This window comes from Apodemus sylvaticus, chromosome 17, assembly GCF_947179515.1.
Source record: "Apodemus sylvaticus chromosome 17, mApoSyl1.1, whole genome shotgun sequence".
NCBI lineage: Eukaryota > Metazoa > Chordata > Mammalia > Rodentia > Muridae > Apodemus > Apodemus sylvaticus.
The window spans coordinates 57,557,131-57,584,360 of NC_067488.1; the positions used below are offsets into that span (position 1 = coordinate 57,557,131).

The 27,230-nt window shown below is 44.6% G+C and overlaps 1 protein-coding gene across 1 annotated transcript in view; it reads right to left on the reverse strand.

Moving 5' to 3' along the window:
* The window catches only part of Ttll8 (tubulin tyrosine ligase like 8), a 40,078-nt gene extending 13,063 nt beyond the window's left edge, over positions 1-27,015 (reverse strand). Inside the window, 7 exon segments of the mRNA XM_052161168.1 lie at positions 3,355-3,483; positions 4,121-4,235; positions 4,524-4,652; positions 5,564-5,634; positions 6,194-6,317; positions 9,051-9,142; positions 26,796-27,015. Coding sequence (XP_052017128.1) covers positions 3,355-3,483; positions 4,121-4,235; positions 4,524-4,652; positions 5,564-5,634; positions 6,194-6,317; positions 9,051-9,142; positions 26,796-27,015 — 880 coding nt within the window.
* Positions 27,016-27,230: the final 215 nt, after the last annotated feature.

Consider the following 27,230-nt stretch of genomic DNA (forward strand, 5'->3'; position numbering starts at 1 on the left):
ATGACTGGAAAGGAGCAAAGCTGTGTTTAGTCACAGATAATAGGATTATCTTTAGAAGAAAAACACAAAAGATTCAATAGAATCCTGGAAATATAAGTTGGTATGGTGTGTCACTTTCACAGGTAGGGAACAACTAGGATTTGAAATCTAAAAAAAACTCTATTTACAAGGAACCTTGTGTGTGTGTGTGTGTGTGTGTGTGTGTGTATGTGTGTGTGCATGTGTGTGCTGATCAATTTGTATGTGACAAAGGAACAAAACAAATGATGAGGTAAGATATCCTCTCCAAAAAGAAAAATTCTTCTCAACTAACGGTGCTGGACACCAGTCTGGGACAAGGGATGGAGTGATGGGTGGTGCCGGGTGGTGTAGGGCTTATTCTGCTCTTGAAGAACAGCAGAGGTTGACTTCCAGCACCTGCGTCAAGAGACTCACAAGTGCCTGTCACTCCAGCACCAGATCAGAGCAGCACCTCTGGCCCCTGTGGGCACCTATACCCATTTGTACACACACATACCCACACACACACATTTGTACACACACATGCGCACACACACACACACACACGCACACACTCACACGCATGTGTGTGCGCGTGCGCACACATGCACCTATGCACACATGTACACACACACACAAACTTAAAAAAAATAAAAACAAATCTTTAAAAGAAAATGACAAAACCAAACTAAATCTAGATACAGATCTCAACTTCAAAAGTAATTCCACAAAGGGATATTAGATCCAAATGGAAGCAAAGAAGCCACAAAAACTCTTAAATGAAGACACATGAAGGACACCCAAGGGAACCTTGAGCTTTCTGTTGTCTGCTTTAGACTCCACACTGAAGGCTTGATCTAGAAAGAAATAGCTGGTAAGCTGACTTCGTAAAATTGTAAAATCAAAAGCATGTGCTGGGTGAAAGTCATTTTCAATGGAATGAGGACAATCCAGAGACTGAAGTGGGGAGGGGTTGGTAACATCTGCACACATCTGATAAAGGGATGATACCCAAAGTTTACAAAGAGCTGCTGAACTTAGAAAATGGAGCAACCCAATTAAAAAAAAAACAACAGACGTATCACAAGAAAAGATGTCCCGCTGGCAAATGACATATGAAACAATGCTTGATGTCATATGTCACAAATTAAACAACAGCGCAACACTACTACAGACCTAACAACAGTGTAACACTACTACAGACCTAATAACAGTGTAGCACTACTACAGAGCTAACAACAGTGTAGCACTACTACAGAGCTAACAACAGTGTAACACTACTACAGACCTAACAACAGTGTAACACTACTACAGACCTCACAACAGTGTAACACTACTACAGACCTAACAACAGTGTAACACTACTACAGACCTAACAACAGTGTAACACTACTACAGAGCTAACAACAGTGTAACACTACTACAGACCTAATAACAGTGTAACACTACTACAGACCTCACAACAGTGTAACACTACTACAGACCTAATAACAGTGTAACACTACTACAGACCTAACAACAGTGTAACACTACTACAGACCTCACAACAGTGTAACACTACTACAGAGCTAACAACAGTGTAACACTACTACAGAGCTAACAACAGTGTAACACTACTACAGAGCTAACAACAGTGTAACACTACTACAGACCTAATAACAGTGTAACACTACTACAGACCTCACAACAGTGTAACACTACTACAGACCTAATAACAGTGTAACACTACTACAGACCTAACAACAGTGTAACACTACTACAGACCTAACAACAGTGTAACACTACTACAGAGCTAACAACAGTGTAACACTACTACAGACCTAATAACAGTGTAACACTACTACAGACCTCACAACAGTGTAACACTACTACAGACCTAATAACAGTGTAACACTACTACAGACCTAATAACAGTGTAACACTACTACAGACCTAGCTTATGGTTAAAATCCGCAACATGAGCACCTTGGTATCTGCAGTTGAATCATCCTGGAAAAGGGATACTGAGGGCTTGATGAGATATTGCTATAGCATCCAACCATACTCCTCTTTATTTCCTCAAAGAAGTTGAAATTTTATAGCTGTGCAGATTTGTGTATAGAGATCTGTAGCAGTTTTGTCTGTGAGAAGAGTCCTTCTGTGGGCGAAGGGATAAATAACACACACTAACTAACAGCACACACCATCGGTGAACTGTTCAGCCCTAACTACAAAGCAGCAAACATAGAAGAATCTTCAAAGCCTGTTGCTAAGTAAACAAAGCCAGTGTGAACAGGTTGCAGTCTGCGAGGTCCCCACTGTAGACATTCTGAAAAAGGGAAAACCGTGGAGACGAGAAAAGAGGCCAGGAATTGCAAGAGTTACCTCAGCCTGGCATAAGCGGCCAGGGGACTTCAGTTACACATCCTGACTGCCACCGCCCAGAAAATTTAGTCACACCCAACTGACATTCACTTCACAAAAGCCTCCTCTTGCATCGTGAAGCTGCCTTATTCACAAGTTACTTCTCAAACACATCCTTTAAAGATTTGAACATGCCAAAGTTTACTTTCCAACAGCTTTAATAAATGTCCCTCTGGAGTAGGAACATTGACAGTGGGGTGCATAGGGACCAGTGTGGACCAGGATACCTTCTGTTCAATTTTGCTGCTAGCCTAAAACTGTTCTAAAGGAAAAAAGAGGAGGAGGAGGAGGAAAAGGAGGAGGAGAGGAGCAAAAGGAAAAGGAGGAGGAGGAGGAGGAGGAAAAGGACGATGAGAAGAAAAAGAAAAAGGTGGAGGAGGAGGAGGAAGAGGAGGAGGAGGAGGAAAAGAAGGAGAAGGAGAAGGAGAAAAAGAAGAAGAAGAAGAAGAAGAAGAAGAAGAAGAAGAAGAAGAAGAAGAAGAAGAAGAAGAAGAAGAAGAAACCCACAACTTTTACTAAAGCAGACATCATCAACAGAAGCCCTTAAACCCAGGAGACTGCTGTGTGCCCACATCACAGTACTGCCGCTATATCACACGGTATTTCCAGGGGCCATGTGGAGGGTTACAGCAGTGGCCACTGGCTAGACACTGCACCTTGGGGACCGGATTTAGTGTGATCATGAAATCATGGTGCCTGGTACTGATATGTTCTGCAAACAGGGTGTCCGAGGTCTTAGCTGACTGTCAAAACAGAAGACAAGCTATTCGAATCAGAGATAAATCAGAAGAAGCACTGTCTCCCTCTCCATGCCTGTAGGACCACCAAAGCCGCAGTGCCCAGCCTGCCCACCAGCCATGGACACCCCACCTCACCAGCTAAAGTCCTTTCCTGTTGACCAGAGACTCCGCGCCCCATCAGGCACCAGGTCCCTGCCCCGTCGCTGTGTACCTTTCTTGGGGCTGGGGTCGCCATTCTTGGCCTCCTCCTTCTTACTCTTGCTCTTGGCTTTGTTGCAGTAATTCTGGTGATGAACCACCCACTTGAGGATGCTGGCAGCCACTGTGCGCCGGAAATCATCTGGAAGGACACCAAGGCCTCGCTCCCACTGCCCACCCAGAGCAGAGAGGCGGCAGAGCATGCCCTGTGGGTCTCCCTGCGCCCCTCACCAGGTGCTTCCCCAGTTGTTGCTCACCTGCCTGCCCATGCCCAGTCCCATCAGCTGCTCCAGCTGCTGTTCTCCTCCCTTTCCCACTGTCCTCTGCTGTCACTGCCCCCAAAGCCCTCAGAGACCTGGAGGAGATTCCTAGTATTCCCCTTGCTACACTGTTAGGATCCTCTGAGGAATCTAAGGGGTCTCTCTGGACACCCTGGACCATCTAGAATGTAGCTCTCCTCTATTGAGGGATCTTGCTTGAACTCAGCACAAAGGCAGAGCAGCATAGCTGCACGTCCTGCAAACCTAGGCTCAGGCTCTGAGCAGAACGGTATCCACACAGAGATCAGAAGTAGGTGCTACTGCTCTCAGCCAGTGCTGTGTCCCCTCAGAGCCAAGATCTGAATATTTAGCTCTACAGCTTCTGTCTGCCTCAGGTGGCTCCTCCCAAACTTCCAACATTGCCTATGCACCTTTCCAAGCTGGCCCTTACCAAATGGACCAGAGATATCCCGGCCCTAGGGATGTGCGGTAAACCTCAGAAGGCCATGGGCCACTCACCCAAGAATTCCTGCTTCTCGCTCTCAGTACAAAGGCCATAGCAACGTGGGAAGAAGGTGTTCGGGTTGGCTTGGACGTACCAAGGCAGACTCCTCATGTTCAGGCAGAGTCCAATCTCCAGAGAGAGAGAGAAAGAGAGAGCGAGAGAGCAGTGCATCAAATACCTCAGTGGGCAGCCTCACATAAAGTGAATCCTACTTGGGGACCCTGGTTTGATTCAGTCCATGTTCTTGGGAAGGGGTCTCCCATGGCATCGAGAGTGCCCAGAGACAGGGGGCAGGTGGGCATGTGGGATAGGAGGTGGGGATGTCTCTGGGAGAAGCATGTCTGTGACCACTCCCTCTGGCTCTCCCGGCTGTAGATGGCCCACCCACTCAGATTAAGCCCAGGCCCTCCCATCCACCTTGGTCGTGAATGACGCTGTCTTCCCATAGTGATTTAGCATCTGGTCACAGGTCAGGCTGTGGTAGTCTACAACATCCCTCTTGATAGTCCAGAGGAGGTATGGTATCTCGTTCTTTACCAACCTGGACTGGCAAGAAGAACCATCTATCAACATCCAGCATTCAGGGCTCTGTGTCTTGACCTGCTGGGACCTAGCTGAGAGCTTGGGGTGGGGCAGAGACCGTGGTGATTCTGGCTGAAGGCTCCATCTCAGCTGAGGTTACATGGCTCCTGAGGGCCACACATGCTGGTCTGAGGACAACCCGAACCACACAGGGTGTCTGCTGCCCAGAAGCCAACTGCTCTTCTCAGCTTGAGGCTGAAGGTGAATTTGAACTCTTCCCAGCCTGGTATCTAGGCGAGACTTAGAGATGTGCTCTCTGGGGACTGGAGGTGACTGTGATGATGCTGTGAGATCCAGGAGTATGGTTCAGAGGAAGCTTTCTCCTGGAACCTGTAGGAGGCAGCTTTTCCCCACTAAATTAGACTAAGTGCACAGCTGCCTTCAAAAATGGAATTAACTCCGTAAACCTAATGTGTTTACTGACTGACCACCTGTGAGCTAATTCTCCATTTTATTTGGTTTTTAAAGCAAACATTGATTTATGATATGCACAGACATTCTGGATATCTGATCTTTTAAATTACATGTCTGGCGAAGACTTCCACCCTGTGACTAACCTTTTTGTCTTCTTTATAGAAGATGTAGGAGAGCTTCAAAGAAGCCAGGCTAGGGGTCACTGGGGAACAACTGCTGTGTTACTGGAGACCCCATCTGATCACTGGCCAGGCCCCTCTACCTCCATCCTGTAATACATGGACCCCTGACCCCACCTCTCAGCCCCTCATAGTCCACAGCCACACAGGCCTTTACTTGTGCTAGTCGGTGTGGGGTACAGGAGCAGGATGCAGGGAAGCAGGATGCCCCAGGGCCCGTGTTCTCCTACAGGAGCCTCGCTTCTGCCACGGTATACCCCAACACCAGGCCACAGGGCCTACCATCACATCGTGGATGTCATCAAATCTCTCCAAGGCTATTTCTTGATTCTCTTTGGTCTCGGCACTTTTCTCTGTAAGCAAAACATAAGAGAGGCATTGCTGCCACTGCACGCAGGTACCTCAGCTGACTCTGTGTAGGGCTGGAGTCCCCTATGGAGGGATGGTCACTTGTCTACTAAACGCTCCACGTGAGGTTTCCCCTGGGGCAGCGGCTGTGGAGGCCACACGTGGCCTCCCCTCCAGCATCCTGTGCAGTATCCCACCTAGGCTGTGTGCTATGGGGATGCTGAAGACCAGATGACCCTCAGGGTAGCATGCAGTAGAGGTTTGAGGCATGAGTCTGAGGAGGACTGGCCTGACCTATGGATGCCTTGGTGGGGGATGGACCTAGAGGAAGAATGGCTAGGGCAGGGTGTGGGCATGGGGACACCAAAAAGTGACAGGTACCAGATTAGGAGCGTGGATGCTTGGGATGTGTGAGGTTGGAAAGGTGGTGGATACGTGAAGACAGATACCAGTGGGTATGTAGCGTCAGCACACCTAGGATAGCTGACTTATTGGCCATGTATTAAAAAAAAAAACCCTTCGTGGGACAAGGTGTGTCTGCTACTCCACCCACGTGCCCTTTACCTTGACCTTCAATGTTCTGAAGAGCTTTGGGAAAGAAATTGAACTTCTTCTCCACCCAGCCCTTTCTTCGCAGCGTGGCACGGATGACAGGGTAGTGTCCATAGATGGAGAAAATCTTCTTCTCCTGAAAACAGCAGTGTCTTAACCGGAAGTCCTCGGCAGTGAGGGGACTGAGGGGACTTTCCAAAGTAGGATGGACCAGAGAGCCCAGGGGCACCCTCAGCATGCAGAAGGGTGCGTGTGTGCTTGCGTGTGCATGTGCGTGTGTGTATGTGTGTGTGTGCGTGCTTGTGTGTGCATGCGTGTGTGCATGTGTGTGTGTGCGCGTGTGTGTGTGCGTGTGTGTGTGCATGTGCGTGTGTGTATGTGTGTGTGCTTGCGTGTGCTTGCGTGTGTGTGCGTGTGTGTGTGTGTGCGTGTGTGCGTGTGTGTGTGTGTGCGTATGTGCGCGCGCGTGTGTGTGTATGCTTGCGTGTGCATGCATGTGTGCATGTGCATGTGTGTATGTGTGTGTGTGCTTGCGTGTGCTTGCGTGTGTGTGCGTGTGCGTGTGCGTGTGTGTGTGCGTGTGTGTGTGTGTGTGTGCGTGTGTGTGCGTGTGTGCGTGTGTGCGTGTGTGCGCGCGTGTGTGTGTGCTTGCGTGTGCATGCGTGTGTGCATGTGTGTGTGTGTGTGCGCGCGCACGCATGCGTGCGAGCGTGTTTGCACACACGTGGAGACTCAAACATATAATCCCCACAGTGGCTGCACTGTGTTTATTCATCGTTGAGTCAGGATTACAGAGGCATCACTTTTACACACTCATTCACACACTCAAGGGGGCCAAAACACAACCACTGAAAAATCAGCCCTTCCTGAGCAGCTGTAGCCCCTACTCAGGATTTCTGGATTTGGAATACAGATGGGACACACAGTTACACAATGCCTGAGAGTCTAGGGACTAACTGAGGACTCCCAGTATGGCTGTCTTCTAGAGAAAAGTAAGTGTCCTGATAATTTTATATCAATTTAACACAAGCTAGAGTCATTTGGGAAGAGGAACCTCAACTGTGAAGATGCCCCCACCAGACTGCTCTGGTGCCTGCCCCTGGTGTGTGGGGGGGCACTCCTGTAGTGGGGTCCCGGGTTGTGATGAAAGCAGGCTGAGAAAACCATAGAAGTAAGCCATTGAGAAGTAAGCCTCTGCTTTATTATCTGCCTCCGGGTTCCTGCCTGTAGCATGAGGTAAACCCTTTCTTCTCTAAGATGTTTTTGGTTGTGGTGTCTTTAACACCACAAAAGAAACACTAAGACAAGAGAGTGTGCCTCTTGTTTACAAAATCTGTGGGTGCCTGAGTTTAGAATGGCAGAAAGAGAAAAACTACCAGGTGACAGAGGAAGGGGCAGGGCCAGCCCAGAAACAGCTGGAATCCTGACTTATCACTTTTAGCTGCCTGTGGCTTAGCAGGCAGGTGACAGCTACTGGGAGAACCAAACTGTACCACCTCAGTCCTCTCAGCCCAGGGGAAGGCCAGGGAAGGAATGGTCATCAATTGGGCTCATGGGCTTGAGGCATGGTCACCAGCATGGAGTGGGGACATGCCCAGGCAGGGTAAGTGTGAGCTAGCTCTCACATGGTGAACAGTTATGAGAGTGAGCCAAGTCCCCACCTCCCTCTGATCTCCTCTATCAAATATTTTTTTCCTCCTACACACATGCCTGCAATGATGCCATCTGCCACGCGGTGACAGAGCCAAACAGACAGAACTGCTCACGCTCTGGCTTTCGGTCCCTAACACTGGGTGGTGAGCACATTTCTTTTTCTTAATAAAGTGCAAAGCCTTGAGTATTTTATATAGCCATAGACAACAAAGCAGACATTCGTGTGGGCACCCGAAGCCACCTGGAGAAGGCAGTGACCTGTGTACTCAGTCACTAGCAGGGTCAGCTGGGATCAGGCAGGAGAAATGGCTCAGAGCCACTGGAGTCCTGCAGCAGATGTACAAACCCTGATGGGTCACACATGCAGGACACTGTCCCTGGACTCTAACCAGCAAGGTGACAGGTCGTACCGAAATTACTGGCATCACCACAAAACTGTGACAGGATTTTTCAGATGTCACTGAGGCCCTAAATCAATGAGCTCTGATGGATACACAGACAATCTCCTGGGGACCTAAAGTCATCAGGTATCCCTAACAGAGGCTTGAAGCTCAGACTATCCCCACAGAGGAGCGATTCATCTGACTCCCATACAGCTGGAAGATGAGATGCTTTAGAAGTGAGTGTAGCCAGCTCGACACCAGACATAATTGAGATCTTGGTCAGCAAACCAAGTCACCACCAGGGTCCAGACTCTGTCACAGAGACACAGACAGGCTAAGTACAGAGCCCCTCACGCAGACATGAACAGAGAGACAAGCTGAGCCTAGGACCCAACACAGAGATCCCAGACAGAGAGAGACACTGTAGTGATATTTTCTATAGATCAATTTGTGTTGCCAGGTAACTGACACATAACCTTGTCTCACTGAAAGATCTGACCCTATCCAGGAGAATACTTAGAAGATGCCTGGAACTAAGTTCTGGTACCCACAGGAGATCTGTGGGCCATAGGGTCACACAAAACTGCAGTTCAGTGGGAAAGTCACAGAGTGCCCATCACCCACAACATGGCTGTATACATTCACAGGCCACACAGAAGAGCTGGCTGTTGGGGCTACATGGGAGATTCAGACAAATTCAAAATTTGATACTGGCACCATCTCCATACAGAAGAAAGTCACCCAGTCAGGCCAATACACAAGTGAAATTCTGAGCCAATTTCCCATTTTTTATAAAAGGCACTCCCTACCCATGGGCCCTGAAACACACTTACCTTGATGGCTTTCTCTGTTAACTGTCTTGCTATTTTGTATCTGTCTAATTTGGGGGAAGAAGACAAATCTTGGGGAATTCCTTGTTTTAACTCTGCAAAAGAGAAAGAGACATCAAGGCAAAGGGAGGGGCACGTGGCTCAGAACAGTCACTCCAGCCTGACAGCAGACACCTGTGGAGGCCTCTCGTCCACCTGCCTCTGCCCACTCCCCGGGTGTCTCAGCCTTCTTTGCCCTTGCTATGTTTGCGAGTCTTTGACGCACCCTCCCCCCAGCACCCCTAGGCCGCTCTGGCATTGCTTAGTCTCTGTTTGTTTCTGTGTTTTTGAGACAGGTTCTACCATCACCGTGGCTGTCCTAGAAGTCACTCTGTAGACCAGGTTGGCCTTGAACTCACAGAGATCTCCTACTTCTGCCCCCTGAGTGCTGGGACTGAAGGCACACGCCACCAAGCCTGGCCTGCACCGGGTAGTCTTGGTTCTCTCTATGTGCTGCTCATGTGTGGTGAGAGAAATTTCAGATCCCCATTATTTCCACCCGAGTCCTTGACTTTATTCAGTAGCCATCCTCTCTCCTGTCTGGAGGAAGTCCCCCAATGTCTCCTCCACTCTGGATGCCCTCCCGACACCACCAGCTTCTCTCTTGGCATCCTTTTGATGTCAATTGTTCCCACAGGCACACATTAAACACTGCAGTGTCCCAGGCCTCCCCCAGCCATCTGCTGGGTTCCCACAGGCCATGCCTGCAGTGTACACTGAGTCTTCCCTTCACGGAGCCTTTGACTGACCAGCATTCTTCTCCTCATACCCCTCACAGCCTCCCCTTCCCTCCCCAAGCCCTCCACAGCTGCTACTGCTTCCCTGAAATGTACAGATCTCTCCAGACTAGCCTGATCCACAATGCTCCTGGGCCCGCCATGTCCTGGACACTGAGGAGCTTCAGGAAGCATCAATCCAACCCTGCCCACCTGCTCCTCCTGTGGCTCTCCTCACCCTGAATCCACTCTAGACCCTAACTGCTGTGTGACAAGAGGCTCGGGATTTATTCCAAAGCACGTGAAAGCCACACAAAGCTTCTAACAAAACGCACAGGAGGAAATCATCTCAACCTCACCTAGGAGAACATTCTCAGATGGTACACACACAAACAATAAAAGTTGGAACTGTTGAGATTAAAATGCTCTGGAACTGGGGCTGTGGAATAATTGGTAAAGTGTTTGGTGGTTTGAATAAAAATGGCCCCCATAGGCTCACAGGGAGTGGCACTATTAGGAGGTGTGGCCTTGATGGGGGAGGTCTTGTTGGGGGAGGTGTGGCCTTGTTGGAGGAAGTGTGCCACTGGCAGTAAAACCCAAGCCAGGCCTAGTGTTACCCTCTCTTTCTAATGTCTGCCACTCCAGATGTAGAACTCTCGGCTACCTCTCCAGGATCATGCCTGCCTGTGTGCAGCCATGCTTCCCACCATGACAATGGATTTAACCTCTGAACTATGAGCCAGCCCTGACTGATATTTCCCTTTATAAGAGTTTCTGTGGTCATTGTGTCTCTTCACAATGAGACAACCCTAACTAAGACACAGTGCTTCCCTTGCAAGAAGAAGAACATGAATCCTGTCACCAACACAGGTGTGTAAAGCTGTGCATGGTGTCTGTGGACTTCCAGCACTGGGAAGGTGGAGACAGGAGGAGCCTTGGGGTTTGTTGGCCAGCCTGTCTAGCCTATCAAGCCCCAGGTCTTGAGAGACCCTGTCTTAAAACAAGTGGATGGCTCCTGAGGAATGATATCCAAGGTTGACCTCTGGTCTTCGTGTGTGTGTGTGTGTGTGTGTGTGTGTGTGTGTGTGTGTGTATACAAATGTGTACACAGATGTACATAGCATGCACAAAAATTATAAAAAAATGAAAAGCCAAACCATTGACTGGGAACAATATTTACAAATACACTGCTTGGACGCAAAACCTATAGACTGAAGGATTCCATTAGACAAGCCTAGGCCAGAGCTAGAAAAAGTCCTCTACAAAGATGGGGGCCAGAATAGGGAACAGGGGTGCATAGCAAAGTGTAGGGGTGCATAGGAGTGTATAGTGGTTCATGGAAGGTGTAGGGGTGCAGTGGAAGGTGTAGGGGTGCATAGGAGGGTGTAGGCATGCATAGAAAGGCGTGGGGTGCATGGAAAGTGTAGGGGTGCATAGGAATATATAGGAGCGCATGGAAGGTGTGGGGGTGCATATGAAGGCATTGAGGTGCATAGGAAGGTGTAGGGGTGCATAGGAGGGTGTAGGCAGGCATAGAAAGGTGTGGGGTGCATGGAAAGTGTAGGGGTACATAGGAAGGTGTAGGGGTGCATGGAAAGTGTAGGGGTGCGTAGGAAAGTGTGCAAGGAAAGCAAGTCAGTAAAGATGCTCAAATAATAATGCCTCAAAATGCACAGAACAGAGGTTATCAAACAAGGAGAAATCATTAAATGTGTGGTCACAGGGTTAGTGCTTGGCTTTCAGTAACGGATGGATGAACAAAAAGGTCAGTGGGACAGCCGTGGCCAGCAGAGCCTCACTCTGTTCAACACTAATACATTCATCATTATTCTAGAAGAGTCATGAAAGTTGATCTTAAAGAAACTCTCAGCCAATTTCAAAGGGTTTGAGAGTCAGAAAAACTCTCCTGATCACAGAGCAATTAAGTCAGAAATTGATATAAAAATAACAGAAAACTCCTGAATATGTATAGATTAACACGAGTACTTCTTAATGATCTGTGGGGCAGAAAAAAAATCAAGATATAACTTTGCTTGTCTGTTTACCCCAAGACAACTAAAACATCGAAGTCCAAATCTGGTGTGATATAGTTAAAGCTGTGACTATAAAGAAATCTCCAGATATAAATGAATGTACCTGTCGGAAAATCATACAGGCTGACCTGAGTGTGTGGTGACACACACCTTTAGTCCCAGCACTCGAGAGACAGAGGTGGGTGGATCTCTGGGTTTGAGATCAGCCTGGTCTACAAAGTGAGTTTCAGGACAGCCAGGGCTACACAGAGAAACCCTGTCTTGGAAAAAACAAACATACAAAAAAAGAAGAAAGAAAGAAACAAAAGAAAGAAAGAATAATAAAGGGTAAAAACATTGATTCAAAGCTGACTGTGATGTCACACGCCTGTAATCCTAACACGTGGATTGGCTGGAAAATAGGACATACATCCTTGGCTACAGGAATTCCAGGACATGTGAAATATATAAAAGACATTGTCTTAAGAAATCAAATCCAAACCAAAAAAAAAAAAAAAAAAAACCCACCAAAAAAACCCCACAATGATTTAAAAATATATCTCAGCACAGTAAATGTAAACTCAAAGAAACTATTAGAGAAAAGGTGACAGACATTAGTGAACTATTTTCTTATTTTAAAAAATTACTTATTTATTTGTATTTTATGTCCATTGGTGTTCTCTTGCATGCATGTCTGTGTGAGTGTGTCAGATCCTCTGGAACTGGAATTACAGACAGTAGTGAACTACCATGTAGGTGCTGGGAGTTGAACCCTGGGTTCTTTGGAAGAACAGCTGGTGTTCTTAATACCGAGCCATCTCTCAAGCCCATGAAACATTGTCAATACAGTAAGTCCGATTGACCAAGTCAAAGGCTTAAGACAGTAAAGTTAATAATTCATTTGCGATATTTATTGATTAAAAAGATAAAGTGGGTGGAGAGATAACTCAGCAGTTAAGAGCACATATTGCTCTTCAAAAGGACCTAAGTTCAGTTCCCAGTCCCCATACATGTCAGGTGGCTCACGATCTGATACATGAGGTCTGATACGTCAGTGTGGCCTCTGCTGGAACTTGCATTCATGGACACATACTGACCCAAAGACATAATTAAAAGAAACTATAAAAGATATTTTTTAAATGATAAAGACATAAAAATAACAGGACAAGAGAATTCCTTAGATTCTTAAAAACTAAGATGTGAATTAAAGTTTCCAGAAGGGAGAGAGAAGCGAGAAGAAGAGAGAAGAGAGAAGAGAGAGAAGAGAGACACTGTACCTGTGTTAAATATTCTACAAGGCCAAATGACTAAATATGGAGAGTTAAAAAGTTGCAGACTGGAGCATAATTATCTTGGGCTGTTTTTAGACCTATGAATGCCATGTTTTGCCCAATTGGGTTGGACCTAACATCCTTGAGATTATCAAGGCTCTAAAAATTTGTTCTTAGTGGACTACTAGCCTCCATCAATCTAAATCTAAAAATGCCATCAGGTGACATCTGAAACCTGTGGCAGTCTTCCTGTTTTGCTGTCACCTGTGGCCCAACCAATGTATTTTGCAAACACCTCACTTTATGACTTTGTTTTGCAACTTTACAGCAATATTTCATGCAACTGTGTCCCATAGCTGAAAATGGAATTTGAGTTAATCTAAATCTATAATCCCTGTCCACGGCCACTCACATGTGGCCCCAGAATAAACTCTCTCTTGTCCCTCAGGGGTGGGAGCTGTGTTTCTGTACTGAGGTAACTATGAACTTCACGGTAACAAACTTAAAATTTAGATAAAACAGCCAAATGCCTTGGAAAATAAAAGAGAAGATAAAAATTATATGCTCATCCAGGTTTGGTCAAGTCTGAGTTTGAAGCTCTCACATTAGAACACTCCAAGATTGATGCGATGAGGAAGAGTCTGTCCACCCTTCATCCTAAATAACACTTGTTAGGAGAGGTATGACCATGCCCTGCCATGTCTGTGGTACCTGAATCCTGCAAGAAAATGAGACCACAGGCCTACAAGCCATGGATGACAAGCCCAAGCCCAAGAGCTGAGCAAAATCTGGCCACATGTAAAGAATCAGTAACCGCCTTGGGGCCTCCTGTGGCTGGACTTGAAAGTCAGCATTGCCAGGAACCACAGGAAGAGAAGGAAGAGAAGTTACACTACAGATAAACAGAAACATCAATAATGAAACTTGGCTTTTCATTCAGGTTTAGGAGACACAGTGGAGCATTAATGGAATCCAGGTGCCTGGTTCTCCTTAGATACAGACACAGTGTTACCAGGGGCTGGAGAGGTTCCTCCAGGGTTAAGAATAGTTGCTACTCTTGGAGTGGTGAGTTTCAGTATACATTATCCTGTGACACACAACTGCCTGTAACTCCAGTTCCAATGCCCTCTTCTAGCTTCTGCCAACTGCATCCATGTGCACACACTCCCATATAGACATACACACATATGCACATAATTTTAAAAATGTAAAGAAAAATCATGGGCTGGAGGGATGGCTGGGTGGGTAAGAGCACTAACTGCAGTTCTGAAGGTCCTGAGTTCAAACCCCAGCAACCACATGGTGGTTTACAACCATCCGTAATGAGATCTGGCACCCTCTTCTGGTATATCTGAAGACAGCTACAGTACAGTGTACTTAACATATAAACAATAAATAAATCTTTAAAAGAAAAAAGAAAAAAGAAAAATCATTACTATAAATACATTTCCATTCAGGTTTAAATCTCTCAGCTCTGTGGCAAACACAGAACCTGGCTCTAATTCTGGTGTTTTGGTTTCATTTTTTCTTTTTTGGTTACTTTTCTGGTTGCTATGGTAGAATACCCCAACAAAAAACTAACGATTTCTTAAAAAGACTATCAGCATACAGCAACAAGACACAGAGTTAGTGTGGAGATAACCATCTGGAGCATCACAACATGTGAGCACACATTAACTTTTTGTCAACTAGAGTCACTTGGGGAGAAGGAAGTCAACTCTGTTATATTGGCCTGAAGACGAGTCTGTGGGAGAATTTTCGAAGTGCTTTAAAAAAAATATGTGTATGAGTGTTTTGCCTGCATTATGTCTGTATACACCAGATTGTGTATGTATGATTCCCTCCAAAACTGGAGTTAAAAATGGCTGTTAGCTGCCAGGTGGATGTTGGGCATAGAACCTGGGTCCTCTAAGAGTGTAGCTATTACTCTTAACTGCTGAGCCATCTCTCCATGTGGGGCATTTTCCCGGTTGATGATTGATGTGGGAGGGCTCAGCCCATTCTGTGGTGTAAGAAAAGCAAGTTGAGCAAGCCATGGAAAGCAAGCCAGTGAGCAGAATCCCTCCAAGGTCTCTGTGTCAGTTCCTGACTCTAGGTTGTTACTTTGAGTGCTTTCCTGGTCAATGGGCTGTAACCACTAAGGTTACATTTCAAGTTTCTTTTAGTCAAGTATTTTATCATAGTGATAGAAAACCAAGGCAGAAAAAGGTACCAGGGATGTGGGGGTGTTACTGCTGGACCTGACAGGTTGGTTTGGGGGGATGGAGGACTGTGGACTGTTTGGACACAAGTGCTCAGGGTTTATTGATCTATTGGCAATCTGAAAGAGAAGTCTAAGAGTGCAGACAACATAGGCTTGGCTTGTGATGTTTCAGAGGGAAGCAAAGTCTATCAGGGATGTTCATGTGATGTTTTTTTATTTTTGAGGTAAGATCTCTCTACCTAGTCCTGGCTGTTTTGGAACTCACTATGTAGACCAGGTTAGTCTTAAACTTACAGAGAGTTCTGTCTGCCTCTGCCTTATAAGTGCTGAAATTAAAGGTAGTGCTACCATGCCTATGTCAGCTAGCTGAAAGTATTTTAAATTAAGAATCTGGTTTCTTGAGTTTTGGGGCGGGTGATAGATAAGGATCTATTTGCATTTTTCTACATGCAGACATCACCCAGTTAGACTAGCACTATTTGTTGAAGATGTTTTCTTTTTTACATTGTGTAATTTGGGCTTCTTTGTCAAAAATCAAACATCCATAAGTGTGTGGATTTACTTCTGCATCTTCAATTTGATTGCATTGATCAACCTATTTGTTTTTGTACCAATACCATTAGTTTTTTTTTTTTTTATTACTATTGCTTTGTAGTATAGCTCGAGATCAGGGATGGTGACACCTCCAGAAGATCTTTTATTGTACAGGATTGTTTTATTTGTCCTGGATTTATTGTTTTTCCATATAAAGTTTAGTATTGTTATTTCAAGGTTTGTAAAGAATTGTGTTGGAATTTTGGTGGGAATTGCATTGAATCTGTAGATTGCTTTCAGCAAGAGGGCCATTTTTATTATGTTAATACTATTGATCCATGAGCATGGGAGATCTTTCCTTTTTCTGATGTCTTCTTCAATTCCTTTCTTCAAAGACTTGAAGTTCTTGTCATATAGGTTGTTTACTTGTTTGTTTTGAGTTACAACAAGTTATTTGATATTATTTGTGGCTATCGTGAAAGGTGTTTTTTTCCTGATTTCTTTCCCAGCCTGTTTATTGTTAGTATATAGGAGGGATACTGATTTTTTTTTTTTTTTTTTTTTTTTTAGTAAACTTTGTATCCAGCTACTTCACTGAAGGTAAACACTGCAACAGTGTACTCACATTCATACAATCAATAAATCTTTGAAACTAAAAAAAAGAAATGCTCAACATCATTAGCCACCAGGGAAATGCAAATCAGACTCTGAGATTTCACCCTACACCAGTCAGAATGGCTGAGATCAAAACCTCAAGCAGCAGCTCGTGCTCACGTGTAGCAATGGGAACACTCCTCCATTGCTGGTGGGAGTACAAATTTGTCCGGTCACTTTGGAAATCAATACCAGTTTCTCAGAAAATTGGCAATCGATCTACCTCCAGACCCAGCTATACCATTCTTGGGCATATATTCAAAAGAAGCTATACCATCCCACAAGGATTCTTGCTCAACTATGTTCATAGAAGCTTTATTTGTAAGAGCCAGAAACTAGAAACAATCTAGATGTCCCTCAACCAAAGCATGGATAAAGAAAATGTGGTATATCTACACAATAGAATACTATTTGGCCATTAAAAACAAGGGCATCATGAAATTTACAGGCAAATGGGTGGAACTAGAAAAGATCATCCTGAGAAAGGTAACCCAGACCCAGAAAGACAAACATGGTATGTACTCACTTATAAGTGGGAATTAGCTGTAAAAGAGAACCCTGCTATAATCCACAGACCCAAAGAAACTAAGTAACAAGGAGCTCTCAAGGAGGGGGTGGGGCTGAATCTCACTGAGAATAGACATGGTAGGTGGATAGGGGTGGGCATGGGTGGAGGGGGGGATGGGGATGGAAACAGGAGAAATTAAGGTGGGGGGAGAAAATGGGGGGGGGGGGAAGATGACTGGATGAGGGAGGAGATGCTGATGGAAACAGGAGAAATAAGGAAGGAGGAAGGAGGAGGAAGAGAGTCCTGGGAGAGACAACTGGAATTGTGGCGGGGCATCTCGGAGGTGAGCTGGAAACCTAGGACAATGGGAAGGCTCAGCGATTTGTAAGGGTGAGCCTTAGCTAAGACTCCTAGCAGTGGAGCACATGGACCCTGAACCGGCCAAATCCTGTAACCAGGCAAGGATTCCAGTAGAGGAACTGGGACACCAACCCAGCCACAAAACCTTCAACCTAAAATTTGTTCTGCCTACAAGATGTGCTGGCGCAAAGTTGAAGAAATTGTGGAAGTGGCCAACCAATGACTAGTCCAGTTTGAGACGCGAACCATGAGAGGGGGCCCACTCCTGACACTGCTAATGATATTCTGCTAGACGTGTACCCAGGATAACTGTCATCAGAGAGGCTTCACTCTATAACTGATGGAAAACAGATGCAGAGACCCACAACCAAACACTAGGCAGAGCTTGGGGAATCCTGCAGAAGATGGGGAAGGATATTTGGAGCCAAAGGGGCCAAGGACACCTCAAGAAAACCCAAAGAATCAACTAACCCCATAGGGGATCACAGAGACTGCACTGCTGCTACCCAGGGAGCCTGATGGGACTGGCTCAGGACCTCTGCACACATGTTACAGTTGTGTAGCTTGGTCTTTATGCAGGACTCTTAGAGGGAGCAGAGGATGTCTCTGCCTCCGTTGTCTGTCTTTGGGAACCTTTCCCTCTACTGGGCTGCGTTGTCTAGCCTCAATAGAAGATATTCTTAGTCTTTCTGGAATTTGATATGCCAGGGCTGGTTGATACACATTGGAGGCCTCCCCTTTCCTGAAGAGAAACAGAAGAGGAATGGGAGATGGGGATAAAGACTGGGAGGAGAGGAGGGAGGGAAAAATGTGGTTGATATATAAAATAAATAAATAACTTTTAAAAGCTAGAAAAAAGAATCTGATTTTTGATAATCTGGAGCTGAAGACTCAGCTGTGATTAACAAGAGACCAAGCACTTTAGTGAAAATTTTGTTTTACTGGAACAATGGATGAGGGTTGGCTGGGACTTAAAAGTCAGCTGTGATTAATAAGACAAACGCTGGTGAAGCAAAATCCGGGAAGACTTCCCCCAGGATCACTGCAACTCAAGCTGGCAGCTTAACTTGGTGATGTGCAAGTCTCCCACATGGTACTAGTTTTGAAGTCAGGAAGGGTCATGGAGAACAGCCGAGACTAGGCATTGTGTGGCAAGGTTGAAATCACCCTGAAGAAAGACCAGGAGAGGCCACTGGTGAGGTAGGTATAGCTTTAGCTTTGGTGGAGACCCAGCATACCGGAGACACTAGAACTATGGGATGAACACCAAGGACAGCCATAGAAAGTGAGCTAGAGATGCAAAGACCCACAGCCAGACACTACCTGGATCCAGGGAAACCTGCAGGAGATGGGGAGAATAGATTGTAGGAGCCAGAGGGGTCCAGGACACGGCGAGACCATGAATCAACTCTGCAGGGCTCACAGGGGCTCTGTATTAGTCAGGGCTCTCTAGAGTCACAGAGCTTACAGGTAGTCTCTATATAGTAAGGGAATTTGTTGATGACTTACAGTCTGTAGTCAAACTCCCCAACAAATGGTCAGCAGCAGCTATGAATGGAAGTCCAGTGGGCAGTTGCTCTGTCCCACAAGGCAAGCAGGCAAAGAAGAGAGAGAGTCAATCTTCCTTCTTTCAATGTCTTTGGTAGATCTCCAGCAGAAGGTATGGCCCAGATTAAATGTGTGTGTCACCACGCCTAGATCTTGGACTTGCTTCGTCCCAGATGATCTTGAACTCTGGGATCTCCCTGTATTAAGCTTCTGGGATTCATAGACACTATTCTTCCAAGATCTCCATGCCGAGATCCAAGTCAGAAACTTAAATCTCCCAGCTTCCAGATTAGGTGAACCTTCCAATTCTGGATTGTAGTTCACTCCAGATATAGTCAAGTTGACAACAAGGAATCGCCACTACAGACCCACAGAGATTGAAGCAACAATCCCAGAGCCTGTGTGGGTCTGAGCTAGGTCCCATGCATATGATGGATGGTTGCATAGCTTGGTGTGCTCGTGGGACTCCCAACAGTGAGAGTGGGGGGTTTCTGACTCTTCGCCTGCACTTGGGACCCGTTTCCTCCTACTGGGTTGCCTTGTCCAGCCTTGCTATGAGGGTCTGTACTCAGTCTTCTTGTATCTTGTTAGACTATATTTGGTGGATCCCTGGAAGACCTGATGTTTGTTTTTCTTTTGTAGGGAAACAAGGAGGAACTGATCTGGGGGAGAGGACTGGAGGGAGGAAGGGAGGGGAAACTGTGGTTGAGATGTAATGTATATGGTGAAACTGTACGCACTCAAAGCATCCAGCAAAGTCCAGTTGAGGAAGCAGCCGTGCCCTCCAGATCCAGGGCCCATCCAAGGGTAAGAGGTGAACCACCAGGAGAAGGCAGAATGGAACCGAGTTCAACATAAGGCTCCCCACCTACCGAGGACGTCCTGGGTAGAAAGTCCACACCTTGAAAACCCAGGTAGGAAGATGGGCCATAGCAAAGGAGAGATCATTAAAAGAGAAAAAGAGCGTGTGGTCAAACAGATCCAGACACGAGCAAACCAACTGTAAAGTTGTCTTGTGGGAAACCAGGGAGATATGAACATATTCTAGGGTTAGATTTTTATTAAGGAATTATTGTAAATTTCATGAAAGTGAAAAAATTATTTGGTCATATAAAAATGTCCTTTTAGAGATAGTGTATGTGTGTGTACACAATTTTATATATATATATATATAATATATAAATATATAAAATATATATAAATATATAAAATTATATAAATTATATAAATTTATATATAAATATATAAAATATATATAAATATATAAAAATATATAAATATATATATATAATTGTGTACACACACATACACACATACACATATAATATACATTATATAATTATATATATTATAATATATATTTATATATTATATTATATTATATTATATTATATTATATTATTTATTATATATAATTAAAGATAAATACCAAAGACAAAAGGGAGACATTTTATAACACTAAGAATAGGCATTGAAGAAGGTATTCAATGAAAACAAAAGAAAAAAAAGAATAGGCACAGTGGGGCTGGAGAGATGGCTGCTCACGATCATTTGTAACTACAGTTCCAGAGGACCCAATGCTCTCTGGCCTCTGTAGGCACTGCACACACATAGTGCACATATATACACACACAGGCAAAACCACTCATACACTAAGCAGTGCTACTCTCAGCTCTAGTCAGAAGAGCCTCTTGTCAGTGAATAGTGGCGAATATAGACTCATGTGCTCAAGTGCTGGTAGGTGACAGTTGACTGCTCAGCCAGTAAATGACATTTACACCTTTCCCGAGGCTCAGGGAACACCATGGAAAGAGATTTCTTGCCATCTCTGGGCAAGACAACAATCACAAACTCACACCAGAAGTGGGTCTGTGGACAGTCAGGGACAGGGTCTGGTGGCCCCACACCTCACAGATGAGCAATTGGCTATGGGCACATTCTGAGAAATGGGGAGTTCTTTTCCTCAGTTGTCTATGCACTGGTGAGCCCACCAGACTCCAGTGAGTGACTCCAAATTGATGATCAATCACTGGCTGAACTTAGTGGAATGGAGAATACATCAAGAGGCATGAATCTGGGAAAGGGACTTGTAGGGGGGCCGGGAATTGATAGCGGGTAAGGGGGAGGGCAAGAGAGTCATCAGAAAGCATTATGTACATTTACAAGATTATCAATAAGCTTAGCAAAAATAATTTGCCTGTAAAATATAACAGCTCTAAGTGTATGTGCACCTAATAGAATAGCTTCGAACAGAGATACAAGTGGACAGAAGTGAAGCTGTGCTGGGGCATTTGATTCTGCTTCTGGGAAATGAAAGATTAAACAAAGGAGCAGCACAAGCCAGCAATTTGGATGCCATGATCAGCAACCACACTTCTAAACTCAGAGAAACACAAGTCCCAACACACGCAGCAGAACTCACGGCAATGTAGATGGAGAGATGCCTACATTTGTGACACATGCTTCTGGGTGTCTGGTCACTAGTGGCGTGTCTCTAGGGCTACGTGTTGCCTGACTTCCTTTCTGATTTTCCTTTCTCTGCCTCCTAACACTGTCATCCATGACGGACTAGGTCCTCTTAAACCTTGAGCCAAAATAAATAATTCCTCCTTTAAGTCGCTTCGTTAGAGATTTTGTCACAGCAACAATAAACCACAGAGGTTGAATTTCCTGCCAATTACCAAAATCAAGCCAGGAGTATATAAAAACAAGTAGAATTTTACGAAATGCTCCAGAACTTGTGGCACATTTAGGACAAATTAAATGTAAATTTGAAAATAATATGAATGAAATAATAATAAAAATACAACATATCAAAGCATTATAGTGCAGGTCAGATAGTAAGCTGAGGGAAATATGTAGGTTGTTAAATATGGATTTCAGCAAAGAAAACATATTGAAAGTTATCTTTATGTCAGCCCAAGAGGGTAGAAAGAAAGTGATCCATTCAAGATGGTTTTGAGGAAAGGAAAGGGTAAGTTAGGGAGCAAAATTTGATGAAGTAAAAAGTAATCTAGGGCTGGAGAGATGGTTCAGAGGTTAAAAGCACTGACTGCTCTTCCTGAGGTCCTGAGTTCAAATCCCAGCAACCTTGTGGTGGCTCGCAACCGTCTGTAGTGAGATCTGATGCCCTCTTCTGGTGTGTCTAAAGAGAGCAACAGTGTACTCACATAAAATAAATGAGTAAATCTTTAAAAAAGAAAAGTATTAATAAACTTTATTAGCATATACATGCCAACAATTGAGCAGCTCATATGAAATGGAGATTTTCCTTGAAATACACATGGAAATGAACATCAAAGAAACAGAAAATCCAGATCAGCTTATTTCCATTCAAGACATTAATTCCATAATTAGAATATTATCCCAAATGAAAACCTGAGGTGTAGATGACATCCATAAGTCAATCTATCCAAATATTTAAGGGACATTTTTTATATAAATCATGAAGCTATGCTGTTAACACCAACACCTGACAAAGACATTACAAGGAAGGTAAAGTGTACACTAATCTCTCTCATAATGATGACACAAGCCCGAACTAACAAATTTCATGAATTAAATCTAGTGAGAGGGAGGAATAAAAACAAAAACAAAACAAAAGACTAACCAAATGGAGTCTACCTCAAACATGCAGAGTTGGTTTACTGTTTGAGAAGCTGTTAACATAATCCACCGTATTAATATATAAAATTAACATTATGACCTAACAGATGCAGAAGAGAGTGTACCATCATAATTGGTAGTTATTAATATTAAACAACTTAAAAGCAGAGGCTGGAGAGGGTAGCTCAGCGGTTGAGAGTGTCTGCTGCTCAGTCACGAGGATCAGAGTTCATATTCTAGTGCCCATGTTACAAGGCATCTCACAAATGCCTGTAATCTGAGCTCTGGGGGATCAGATGCCTTCTTCTGCCTTCTGCACGCGCGCGCGCGCGCGCGCACACACACACACACACACACACACACACGAAAAACATTTTTTAAAAATTTCCAGACAAGGTTTCTCTGTGTAGACCAGGCTGGCCTTGAACTCACAGAGATTCACCTGGTAGTGCACACATTTACTTATAGAGAGCATCTTTTGTGCACTGTGTGGAAGCATCACCTGTCAATAAAAAGCTGTTGGCCTATTAGCTTTGGCATGAAATAGGAGGTGGGATGTCCCGGCAGGAAGAAAGGATCCTGGAACAGAGTCAGGCACATGACAGATTCTCCTCTAACGCTAATGGAGACAGTTGGCTGCGTAAAACTGAGATGAGGTAACTGGCCATGTGGCACCCTCAGAATAGATTAAATGGGTTAATTAAATTATGAGCTAGTTAGGGAACAAGCTATGGCCTAAGTATTTATTTATGAAACAGTAAGTTCTCAGAGTTGTTATTTCAGGAACTTGGGCATGGGTGGAAAAGCCAGTGGTTGCATTTAATCCTAGCACTCGAGAGGCAGACACACGCACACACATACACACACACACACACACACACACACACATACACACACATGGAAAAAAGTCATCTGGGGGCTGGAGAAATGGCTCAGTGGTTAAGAGCACCAATTGCTTTTCCAGAGGTCCTAAGTTCAAATCCCAGCAATCATCTGTAAGGAGATCTGATGCCCTCTTCTGGTATGTCTGAAGACAGCTACAGTGTATTTATTTATGATAATGATAATTAATAATGATGATGATGATGATGATGGCTGGTGAGATGGTTCAGCAGTTAAGAGCACTGACTGCTCCTGCAGAGGTCCTGAGTTCAAATCCCAGCAACCACATGGTGGCTCACAACCATTCATAATGGGAAACAAAGAACCTATGGGCTGGAGCAAGAGGGGGCTGGAGTGGGAGAAAGGGAAGGAGGGAAAAAAAGAAAAGGAAACAAAAGGTTGAGAGGCAGGAGAGATGGTTTAGCAGGTAAGAGCCCCGGTTGCTCTTCCAGAGGTCCTCAGTTCAGTTCATCTCACGACTGTCTGTAATCCAGACCCATGCACTTTGATATCCTCATACATACATGCAGGAAAACACCCATGTGCATAAAACAAAAATGAATAAAAAACAAAAAAAGAAAAAAGAAAAAAGCCATTTATAGCAGCATTTAAAAATACCACGTATACTGGAGTAAATCTAGCAAAAGGCATAGTGCACACTTGCCAATGAAAACTATGAACCTAACTGGGCAGTGGTGGTACACACCTGTAATCCCAGCACTCTGGGAGGCAGAGGCAGGAGGATTCTGAGTTCGAAGCCAGCCTGGTCTACAGAGTGAGTTCCAGGACAGCCAGGGCTACACAGAGAAATCCTGTCTCAAAAAAAAAAAAAAAAAAAAAAAGAATACTATGAACCACTGCTGAGAAGAATTAGATAACTAAATGTTCCTACTTCCAAAGATTTAACACTAAGATGTTAACTGACCCATAAATTCAACATAAACAATAACAACAATCCTGGCAGAATATATACGTATATGTGTATGTGTATATGTGTGTATATGTGTATGTGTATATGTGTGTATATGTGTATATGTGTATGTACATGTGTATATATATATATATGTGTGTGTGTGTATATATATGTGTATGTATAAGTCTATGTATATGTATACATGTGTATATATGTGTTATGTATATGTGTATGTGTGTATGTATATGTATATATATATGTGTGTATGTATATGTGTGTCTATATGTATGTATATGTATATTTATATGTATATGTGTATGTGTGTATGTATATGTGTATGTATATGTATATGTTAATCAGGTCCTAAATTTTACACAGTAGTGCAAAAGTCCAAGAAAACCTAGGCAACCTTGAAGGACAACTTCAGAGTTCTTAATTATAAAGTCTCTGCAGTGAACTGGCGTGGAAGAAGAATGAATAGAAAGAGCAGGCAGCAGCATGGATAGCCCCCCAAAGACCTACACCTCTTTGACCCCCAAGAAACACTGCTAGGCAGCAGCTGAGTCACTGAATATTCAAATTTAGAGTGAGGATAGCAAGTCTTGTCTTCCTGGATCCCATTACGTGGTGGACCTGGACTGTAAGAAGTAAAATGACAAAGCTTCTCAAAGAAAAGCAAAGCAGGGCTGGAGAGATGGCTCAGCGGTTAAGAGCACTGACTGCTCTCCCAAAGGTCCTGAGTTCAAATTCCAGCAACCACATGGTGGTTCACAGCCATCTGTAAAGAGAGCTGACGCCCTCTTCTGGTGCGGTCGAAGACAGCTACACTGTACTTAGATATAATAAGTCAGAGTGAGCAGAGGTCCTGAATTCAAATTCCCCGCAAACATATGATGGGTCACAACCATCTGTACAGCCACAGTGTACTCATATACATTAAATAAATAAATAAATAAGTAAATAAATAAATTAATTAATTAATTAATTAAATAAAGAAAAAGGTGTTTCTTTCTGCAAGGAAATGGGTAGAATCTTTAAGATTTAAGAGATGGCTCAGTGGTCAAGAGCACTGACTGCTCTTCCAGAAGTCCTGAGCTCAAATCCCAGGAACCACATGGTGGCTCACAACCATCCGTAACAAGATCTGACGCCCTCTTCTGGGGTGTCTGAAGACAGCTACAGTGTACTTACACATAATAAATAAATAAATCTTAAAAAAAAAAAAAAGAACTCTCATTATATATGAAAAGATCAGTAAGTAGGCCTCCTTAACACCAGAAATTCACAGGCTGCGCATTGTGATGTATTCTTTAATCCTAGCACTTGAGAGATAGAGGCAGAATATAATATATCAGTTCAAAACTGGCCTACAGAGTGAGTTCTGGACCAGCCAGAATATATGTATATGATGCATACCTTTAATCCCAGCACTGGGAAGGCAGAGGTAGGTGGATATTTGTGAGTCTAGGCCAGCCTGGTCTATCAAGAGAGCTCCAGGATAGCCAGAGCTACATGGCGAGACCTTGTCTCAAAGGGGCGGTGGTGGAAGAGGTGCACATCTTTAATTCCAGTACTAGGGAGTCAGAGGCAGGTGGATCTCTAAGTTTGGGGCCAGTCTGGTCTACATATCAAGTTCCAAGACAGCCAGGGATACACACAGAAACTCTGTCTTGAAAAACCAACCAACTAACCAACTAAACAAACAAACAAACAAAAAGAAAGAAAAACAAAATCAACCAACCAGCTCAACCCCTAGAAATCAATCAACCAACCCCCAGCCACAGATCCTCAAGAGTATTTCTAACACATCGATCTGATACAGAGCTGGTATCCATAATGAGCACAAAATACCTGAAAACCAGTAAGACTCATTATTAATAATGACTAAGATCTGGAATAAACATCGTGGATGTAAGAGAACTTCTAATAAAAGCCATAGAGAGACTGGTAGCACCCACCAGAGTGATCTAAAGGTCAGGGCAACGCCAGTTGTGTGGCTAGTGGGGAGAGCCCCAGCTGATAAGCCTGACCTATATCTTCTTTTTTGTTTATTTGTTTTGTTTTTCCAGACAGGGTTTCTTTGTGTAAACAGAGTCTTGACTGCCCTGGCCTGGCTTTGTAGACCAGGCTGGTCTGGAATTCACCGAGATCCTCCTGCCTCTGCCTCCCGAGTACTGGAATTAAATACGTGTTCCACCATCCCAGGCCTTGAACTCTCTTATCTTCTAAAACTAAATGCGTACCCATCTATGACCATGATTTTACTTAACGATATTAGGAATTTGCCAGTGAATGTGACTGGTGTCTGAAGGGCAGGTACAGTAGCCCACTAGGATAAAAGGCTTCTACCCTGTACTACCACAACAGTCTCACAGGACCAACACATCCTCAGAAGCCTCAGGAACCCGGAGGGAAACTGAATCTGGGCCTTCTCCACAATTCCCAACCTCCCGGGCGCCTGCTCCTTTGAGTCGAAAACGCGGAACAAGAAAAGGTACAGACTATTTTCTTCTTTGTGATCTCCATCCGACAAAGTGGAAGACAGCTTCTTCCTCTCGCCGTTCTCCATGCTTGCCTCTCGTAGCTGGTTTCTTTGGCCCCCAGCCCCTGCTGACAAAGATATAGAGGTCAGACATACCCAAGGAGGTAAGGGTGGGACTCGGAGGCCCTGGGTGTTGGGGGGAGGTCTGAAAAGGGGGTTTGGGGTCAGGGGACACGACATGAGTGGGAGACTTGGGGTGAGAAGTCAGGTGAGAAGGTCAGTGGGGGAGGGTAGCGGGGCCACTTGGGGATAAGGAAGTAAGTTTGGGGATGAAGAGATAGATTTGGGCCAGAGTTAAGGAGTACTCAGAGTGGAGCATCCAGTCTGGAGAGGAATACAGGTCTGGGGCTAAGAAGGAGAGGTCAAGGTAGGGAGACAGGACACAAATTGGTGCG